At 27.3% G+C, this 9,350-nt stretch overlaps 1 protein-coding gene across 2 annotated transcripts in view; it reads right to left on the reverse strand.

Annotated features, from left to right (window-relative positions):
• Window positions 1-9,350, reverse strand: part of LOC149876925 (RNA helicase aquarius-like) — a 32,215-nt gene that overhangs the window by 13,618 nt on the left and 9,247 nt on the right. For both annotated transcript variants that reach the window (XM_090074474.1, XM_090074475.1), the window contains exons 15-25: window positions 7,728-7,776; window positions 7,513-7,605; window positions 6,434-6,482; window positions 6,097-6,148; window positions 5,992-6,018; window positions 5,758-5,857; window positions 5,587-5,684; window positions 5,044-5,116; window positions 4,841-4,947; window positions 3,639-3,698; window positions 3,151-3,260 (exon numbers count right to left, since the gene is read on the reverse strand). In XM_090074474.1, the coding sequence (XP_089930600.1) occupies window positions 3,151-3,260; window positions 3,639-3,698; window positions 4,841-4,947; window positions 5,044-5,116; window positions 5,587-5,684; window positions 5,758-5,857; window positions 5,992-6,018; window positions 6,097-6,148; window positions 6,434-6,482; window positions 7,513-7,605; window positions 7,728-7,776 (818 nt within the window). The remainder of the gene's footprint in view (window positions 1-3,150; window positions 3,261-3,638; window positions 3,699-4,840; window positions 4,948-5,043; window positions 5,117-5,586; window positions 5,685-5,757; window positions 5,858-5,991; window positions 6,019-6,096; window positions 6,149-6,433; window positions 6,483-7,512; window positions 7,606-7,727; window positions 7,777-9,350) is intronic.

Here is a 9,350-nt window from a genome sequence, read left to right on the forward strand (position 1 = left end):
AGTTATCAGAAAAAACAATCAAATCCAATAAGGAAATGGAAGAGTTTAACAAAATATGTAATAACACTAATGACAAAGTAAACTGGCTAAGGATGGAAGATCAAAAACTTTATCAGTTACAAATAGAAAAGTATAGGCAAGCGGGTTTTGCAACAAAGTAAAAGATAAAGAGATAATATGCCAACAGAAGAAATTAAAAAAAACTTCAGACTTTTGAAGTGATGATGATTACAGTCCAAAATCAAAAATAAAAAAAAAAAGAAGCAATAAGCCTGCTGCTGTTTAACTGTTAAAAAAATAAATAAATCTAAGCAACCATCAAAATTAAAAGGTGTGCCAGCAGTTATGGAAACAAGGTATTAAAGTCGTAACTCCAACTCAATCCATAGGATTTACAAAAATGTTATGAGAGAAGCAGACATAATGAAAGAAAATTTTAAAAGCACTCTAAAAGAAAAACTGTGGGCTCTTTGTTTTGATGGTAAAAGAATTGATGGAAAAGAAATACAAGTTGTAATTCTAAAAAACTGTGAAAAAGAAATCAAACTAGGAAGTTTTGTTATTACCAAATGGCAAAGCTAAAAGTATATTCCATGTGGTTTGTGGTCTGTTGTTTGCTGAACTTTGATTTGTGGGTTTGTGGTCTGTGGTTTGCTAAACTTTGATATGTCATCAGAGTGATCATTTGTGATGCAACTGCAGTAAAAACATGGAACTAAAAGGTGGTGTAGTAGCTTTTCTGATATTAAATGTCTATTAAGAAAGGACTGCTTATTCCACAATGGTGCTTATTGGTTGTCAGCACCATGTGCTATATTTTTGAAACATGTTAATATCTAACTTTGAGACTTTGGAACTCCAGAGTTTTTTTATTGGCATTTATTGGCATTACTTGTTTTTATTCTGGTTCAACAGTGCAACACCAATTACTTAAAAAAATATGTCTTTTTGTAACAGAAACATGGATGGACACATGGTTTTCTGATCAATTTTATCAATCTCAAGCATATACTAAGTTCTAACTGTTCAGAATAACGAAAGATTCAAGAAATGTTTTCTTTAAGATTGGAAAGATAATGACATTAATAGGCACTAAGGTCATCTAAATACTTTAACTTGTGTAAGTCAAACTTCTAGCCCATCTATTGGTCCATTTCATTTCATTGAAGGCATAATGGATCAGAATGTATATTTAGGTATAATCAAGAATGTTATGCTGCCACATGGAAAGGACAAAATACCTCATGGTTGGATTTTCCAGCAAGACCAAAGCATTATGCAAATTCTGTCACAAATTTTTTAAAAAAATACCACTTTTGGACTGCCTTCTCAAAGTCCAGATTTAAATCTAATAGAACATCTTTGGAAACATCTTGATTGTCAATTGAAGGGCAAAAAACCAACCAATAAAAAGAGAAAATTTTAGCTGTTTATAAACTTTTGCATGCTACTGTAAGTACAGAAAATTTTCAGCATAGTTTAGCCTGTAAATATTACCTGTTAAGTACTTGATCGAGCCTAATTTTTAATTTTTTGGTAGTATATGATGTTAGATCATGGGCCTAGTATTATGATCAGATGGAAAACTGGCCTTGCCTATTAAATTTTCAGCACAGACTGGCCTCATTCAACATAATGAATAATTGGACTCAGTTTAGCTTTTTTGTTTACATTATTTGTTCTTTCTCCTTCTGGTTGATTTATTATTTGTTTGATTGGTTGATTCATTATTTGTTTGATTGTTTGAGTCATTATTTGTTTGATTGGTTGATTCATTATTTGTTTGATTGTTTGAGTCATTATTTGTTTGATTGGTTGATTCATTATTTGTTTGATTGTTTGAGTCATTATTTGTTTGATTGGTTGATTCATTATTTGTTTGAACAAAATAAGTCAAAATAAAACATTCCATCAAAGTTCCAAAAGTATACTCAAAGAAATTAAATGTATGTCTGACCTTCAATTATAAAGGTATTTTTAAAAAGCAATAGCTTGTTAATTCATCATCAAAAAATGCAAAAAAATCACAAAATTGATAAATTTTATAAGTTGTCTAAAACCCATATTTATGACCAGTTTTCTATTTTCAAAGGTTTAGATAGTAGTAGAGGGGTACCAAAAATTGTTCTGGAGAAGGGTCGCAATATGATTATAGAAAAGAATCTTAAAAGAACATTACTGAAACTTAGAGCAAAATATTTTAAGTAAAAAAAAGATATACATTACTTTACATTATCCCAAGCATTATTGAAGTGCTTCTAATAACTGTCCTTTAGAATTCTTTCATGTTTTTCATTAAAAGTATGAACAAGCATAAAAAAAATAATTGCATAGAACTGATATGAGATAATGGTTTTCATGTTTGAATTTTCAATGTTAATCATGCCTAAAATAGCAAATTGTCAAATTGATTTACTGACTATAGGATTCTTACAAACCAGATGTAAAATATTTACAAAGAAGTAAATGCTAAAGCCATAATTTTTCTTGAGGTTGTACAAAATATATTCTTGATGGTGCTTTAAACAAACAAAAAATCTATGATGACCGATTCGCTAAAAACGCCCTTCCATGATGAACTCATTTTATTCCTAAAAAATTCTACTTTTACAACTGATACCATTGTTAAAGAAAATGGCATAATACTGATATCAACATCGATGATCAGAATTTTAAAAAAATCTAAGAAAATTTAACAAATGGGTACAACAGCTCAAAAGCAACAGTGTTTTCAAGGGTCAAAGGCAAAATATTTCAAAACTCTCATAACCTAATAGCTGGTAATATTTTGAAACTCTTTTTTTCTATTTAAGTTTTCAGTACTAATTGAAAACTAACTTTAAAACTTTGTAAAATTCAATTTTAAATTCGCAGAATAGCAAATAATATTAAATCAGTTTCTTAAAATATTGCAATGACTTCTTTTATCTTCACTTTTACAGTGAAATAACATCATGTCAGTTACTTGCTGTTATACTATAACTATCAATTCATAAACTATATATAAATACAAAAATGATTAGGAACCAATCAATTGAAAGTTATCACCTATCCTGTTAAAGAGTGTTAAATATATTAAAAAAAAAACCTTTACATACAAAATATTTACAAGAAAATAGTGTAAAAATAAAAACAAAAAATTTTTGACACCTTTTATAGTTAGCAGATGCTGGATCTCCATAACCAAGGAATATATCATGTATCCATTCTGGGACTAAACACTGGGTGTTCATCAAATCACGTATTGTTTCTAAGACAGCCTGAAATATTGGTCTCAAAAATTTTGGAAAACTTTAATGCAATATGTCAAGTGTCAAAAATAGATAAATAAATTGTAACAAAGTATTGTTAAAGAAAACAAGGAACAAACGTTGAAAAACAGAAAACATCTATACTCTACAATTATTTGATCTTTTTGTTTTTAAAGAAAAATGAATATTTTGCAGAATATTCACAGCTTTATACAGTTTCTTTCAAATAATTATGAAAAATATTTGAAAGCATATGTTAGATTGAAAAAGCCATTTTACATATGATTTCAAAAAAAGAAACCCTTGAACAAAAGCATCTACAAAATAAGAAATCAAAAAATGCTTCAAATGCAAGAGATAAAAGCAAATTACAACATCTAAACTTACTTTAAAATTGTTCTCTTTTGGTTTTCTCCTCATTATAACATTGAAAGACTCATAAACATCCTTAAAAGCAGTAAAAGAAAAGACAAATATAGTGAGGCATGAATAAATTAATAACAACAAAACTAAAGAAACCAAATAAAATCACAAAAGTATATTATGAATTTTTCTAAAACTGTTGAGATTTTTTGTTGTACATTTTCATACAATCTTATTGTATACTTCTGTTTATATTTTAGACATTTTAGTGGATAGAAAACATTTTTCTTTTCTCAAGAGCACTAAGACACTTTATCTTACCTTCAGCTGCTAAACAGCTCAAACATTGGGTCAAACATTTGATAATTACCTTGGGGAGCAGACCTTAAGAGATTCTTAACAAACTTACTTTCTAAAAAACATGCACTAAAACATGCATGCACTAATTATGGCTCAGTACAAGTATTACCCAGCTTAAAACAAGTATAAAGTTTATGACACCTACTGGCAACGCAAATATAACAAGGAGAAGATACTTAACAAGATGATATTTCAATCTAACATCCATACTTGGATGGTAGATTGGAATAACAGAAAGCTACTACAGAATGTGCAACTAAGACCTGTACTAACAAAAAGAAAGCAGGTTTTTTGTTATATGATCATAAAAGTTCCAGTTCCTGGAGGCTAATCCACAATATGCTCACATTAGAAAGCAGGACGGACACGAAAAAACCTCATCATGACATCTTAAACAAGTTCATACTCAATGATCCTAAAAACTCAAACAAAACTCTCTACAAAGACCTACAAATTTTACAAAAGAATCTTTACAACCAACTCTTTCACTAAAATCTACCATATATACTAGAAAAAACCTATCGATGAACTTTTTTTTTGGTAGCTAATTTTTATATTTTAATGCTGTGTTGCACAAGGAGTTGTTACCTTAGTAAAAACTCCTTGTGCAACACAGCATTAAAATATAAAAATTAGCTTCCAACCAAGGTCTCTAAAATGAATAAACATACTTATTATATCTTATAAATAAAGGAAAATTTTATGATTTTGCTAAACATTGTTGACCTTATTAACATTGTTTTGAACTTGTACTTCGATGCCCTTTGAATGTTTTTAAAACATTGCTAAAAAAATTTCCCTAATTTTGATTTGTTTATTTTAAGTTTAAAAAAAAATTAAAAACAACTTATTCTAAAACTTTCTACCTCTGAGCCACTATTGGTTTTGCTCATGTCAGCTTCATATTGGTTTGTATCTAGCCATACTCTATAGGTACGATCATCCCCTTTTAGTTCAGGTTTTGGATCTGGACCTGTAATTTTAACATAAACTCTTGTATTTATCAATCTTTCAAAGTTATAAACAGTTTAATAATCAGAAGTTTATGATTTAATTAACAACTAAAAACCTTCTTCAATCACTTTTCCCTCTTCATCGAGCATGCCGTCAATCTCACAGCCCCGAACATATGAAATCCCAAACTAATAGAGCAGAAAATAATCAAAACATTAAAAAATATTTTTGTAAAGCGCTATATTTGTTTGTGTGATTTAAAATTGATATAGCTTATATTTACAATAAATTGCATAGCTTTTAAAAACTAAAACTATTTCGAATGATTTACAAAATTTCTTTTTTTTTAATACGCTAAAAATAAATAAATTTTGTAATTGGTACAGTACTATGAGCAAAAACAAAATTAAAGCAAGTTAAGAAATTGGATAACTATAAACTAAAGTGATATTTTCAAATGATTTTGTTGAGCAAAATAATCTAAGATTGAAATTCCTACTAATAACTATTAAAAAAAAAAAAAAAGTCAAAAACCCAAATAACCTTTAATCAAACTTCCTTTAACTGTTTAAATTATTTTAAAGACTGTATGTATGCACGTATAATAATCAAATTGTGGGAATGCATGCAAACTTTATAATTACATATTAAATTTAACCTGATCTGCAAATGGAATTGATTTGTCATATCTCTGATTATACACTGTTTTTTGAGCTTTTATAGATATTAGGAACGCAACATCGTGTTTTCTTAAACCTGCAAACAAACAGTTGAAATTAAATTTTAAGATTTGAAAACTGATTTAAAACAACTTCACTTTTGTAAATACCTTCCCATTCTTCACGCAGCACCTGGCGTTGACTAAGTGTTATTTTTACATCAGCCAAGACTCTAGAAGGACAGGTTTCTCCTACTTTTGGTTTTCCAACCTATCAAAGCATTCAGAATATAAATAAAAGCTTTCTTTATTAATCAAAAAAAAAAAAAAACTTCTACGTTCCCTCATTCCCTTTCATCTTCTCAGAGTACTCAAAGTTAAGAACAAAAAATAACGAGAGCTTACCTCTATTATTGAAAAACTGTTGATCGGCTTAAAAAGAAATAAACAAATCAAAATATTTCATTAGAGAAAATAAACAAATTTAAATTTAAGAAATTTCCAGCTTACAAGTGCCATGCGTGCCCAACCTTGAAATAAAGTATCACCATATTCACTTTTCCTGGAAAATGTTTGTATAATTATTTTAAATATAAATATCTTAAAACTACTACAAGTTAAAAAATAGTTACTAAACTTTAAACAAAAACTAATAGCAATATGAATGTGTGAATATGAGCTTTTATTTCATATCTTTAAAATTTTGTGTTTAAAAGTAAAGAAACCTTCCTAGACATTATAAATATAAAAAACACTTAGGGAATGACGTCCAGTTGCCATCAAGAAAAAAAAAAATTGTTACATAAAGGTCTTAACTAAAAAAATCCAGGAAGGAAAAACAACATACCATGGTTTTATTCGGCTAATAGCATCTTCAATATCGCTACGCACTTCATCTAAAAGATGCCAAGGAAGAATATGCTTCTTTAAATTTAAATGTAAAATTGTCACATAAAATCTACTATAAGAACAAAAACTCTGAGGTTGACAACACCATTTTTCATTGAGAAGTTCAACTCAAAGTATTCTACTATAACTACTGCAATCTAATAGTACTTGTAAGAACAGATTGATTAAAATACCATCTTAAACATTTAAAAAGAACATAAAAAAACATTTATCTACACTTAATATAAAAAGACGTTCATACTTAATATATTTTGTTAAAGATTTTATTTATTTTATAAATTTGTAACTATAACAATATTTTAGTGTAAAAGGAAACTTGAAAAATATTTTATCATTCATACTTTATGCATCATTCATACTTTGTGCAGTGAGATTCAAATCGGTAGTGATATAAGAAATAACTTTTTAAACACATAAGTTTACAATGATTCTCAACTTCAATTCGAATAAAATTATGAATAACTTATATTATAGCCAATTAATATAAAAATGGCACAGCACATTTTGCAAGAAAAACTAGCCTGTTTCTTTTGCTTTTGAATGAAAACAAGTGTTCAGCTTTTAACTTTAAAACTGAAAAAAATCTAAAAACAAAATAAATTCAAAGTTGCTCTTTTCAGCTTTTTATAGCTTTTTCAGCTCTTTACAGCTTAGAACCAATTTTTGTAATTCTAACAACAAACTATGTAGTGTGCAAGTTTTCCCCACCTGGCATAGTGGATAAAACTCACAAACTCCTTTTGGTGTGAAAATCTTAATAAACAAAGATTTAGTAAATATATAAAAAAGATCAAACTATCTCTTTTAAAGCAAATAATTTATAGCATTTGAAACAAAATATTTCATTTCAATTTCTACAAATAAAATTGTGATTTAAGGTTTTTAACTTAAACCTGTTAACACTTATACTTCATTAAAAACTCCACAAAAAATGTCACTTAAAGTTTTTATAATAAAAATGCTACTCAATTTGTTTATGATGAAAACACCATTCAAGATATTAATTACAAAACTCACATGTGGATTCTAGTTGAAATAGATTGTGATTACGAAGCAGATAGTCATGCAAAGTAAGGAATTGCAGGTTTAGTTTTGGAAGCGCTAAGCATCCTATGATTAAATTTGAGAATTGTTAAACCAACTGATTACAAAAATTCTGACTAAAACAAAATTCAAAGTTTTTTAAAAGACATTTTTAAAAACATAGTTTTAAAACTCTAAAATATAATTACCTTCCCCTGAGTAAAACTCTGTAGGAACAACATTCTGATCCCATAAAATCTTAAATAAAATATGTTCTCAATTAAAAGAAATTGTATTTCTGGACAACACTTAAGATTGGATTAAAAGCAAACTTCTAATTGATATTAGGAAATTAAAACAAGAATTTATTTCTAATCAACAATACAAAAGTGGATTTTATATTAAAAAGTTTTTTATCGAGTGCATTTAGTTAAAATGTTGGTACAAGAAGGACAGTTTCATCTAAGGTTTTATTGAGCAACAGAAAGAATGAAGCAATTATTTTAAAACATCTAATTCCCAAAGGGGTAAAATGCTGTCATTAATTGGAATATGTGATGAAACAGACTTTTACTGTTTTGTGGCTCTCTGAATCCTATTAGTATCTATTAGTAAATAAACTTAAGTTTGCTTAGCAGCTACTGTAATACAACTTAAAGAAATTTTTCAAAATCTAGTATAGTGCATTTTTAAAATTTTAAATGCTGACAAATAAATTGCACTTATTCGATAACTTTTAATAATGCACTTGTTAAAAAGTTCAGATGCATGTATTTCTATAGCAACCACCCCATAAGTTAATTGCAGAAAATGTTTTATACATGCACATCAGAATGGATTTTGATTACCAAAAGATTTAAGATTGCCAAAAGCACTATTAAAGATAAAGAAACTGTTCATCATCCACATTTTGGATGATGAACAGTCTCTTTATCTTTAACAGCGCTTTTGGTAATCTTAAATTTCTTATGTTTTACAAAGAACCCTTTATTTTTTACTGAAACCCTTTTATTTTTTACTGGTGTTTTTCGAAATTTCTGTTATATAATTTCTTTATATTTTTTCTGAAATAATTAAAGCTCAATGATTTATTTAATAATTAGTTTTATAAATAAGAAAAAGACAAACAAACAAAAAAAAAAGAAAAACCAAATGGAATCAAAAACACAACTTTTATTGCTATTAGTGGCAGTGTCATTATGCAGACAAATGCAAACAAAACAAGAAATTATATTTTGAACAAAATTTTTCTTATTTTTTTTCATATTTCGTTAATTTTTCTTTAGATTTTAAGTGATTTTTTTTAAAAAAATGTCTTCTAAAAAAAAAAAACCTTAAATTTTATAATAAAAATACTTTCAAAAAATAACTGTTGACAAATATTTTTCAAGAAAGTATAAAATTATCAGTTTGAAAATTACATAAAATAAGATTTTTTGTGTTTTTTTTTTTTTTTTTTAAACGAAAAATGGCATTTTTGAAATGCCTTATTTTTATCTTTAAAACAAAATTTTAAGTGCAAAATATACTTTAAATTATGTAATTTAACTATATTTAATATTGTAATAGAGGCTTCTGGGACACTAGGAGATTCCCGGTGGGCTGGTTGGCATAAAAAATTATATTATATTTTTAGTTAGGCTACATTTTATTTTCCAAATAAAATGTAAATTAAAATTTAACTAAAAATATAATAACTTTTTTTCTGGCCTCTAATTACACCTAATTAAAGGCCATCTGCCAGCTAATAATATAAATTTTGACGGCCAACTTGAGCTGATCGAAAGTTGTAGTATATTAACAGTGAGTTTGCATGCACACATTATCTTTAG

Source organism: Hydra viridissima, unplaced genomic scaffold, assembly GCF_058129835.1.
Source record: "Hydra viridissima isolate aposymbiotic clone 2 unplaced genomic scaffold, HvirCarnegie_v1 scaffold_17, whole genome shotgun sequence".
Taxonomy (NCBI): Eukaryota; Metazoa; Cnidaria; class Hydrozoa; order Anthoathecata; family Hydridae; genus Hydra; species Hydra viridissima.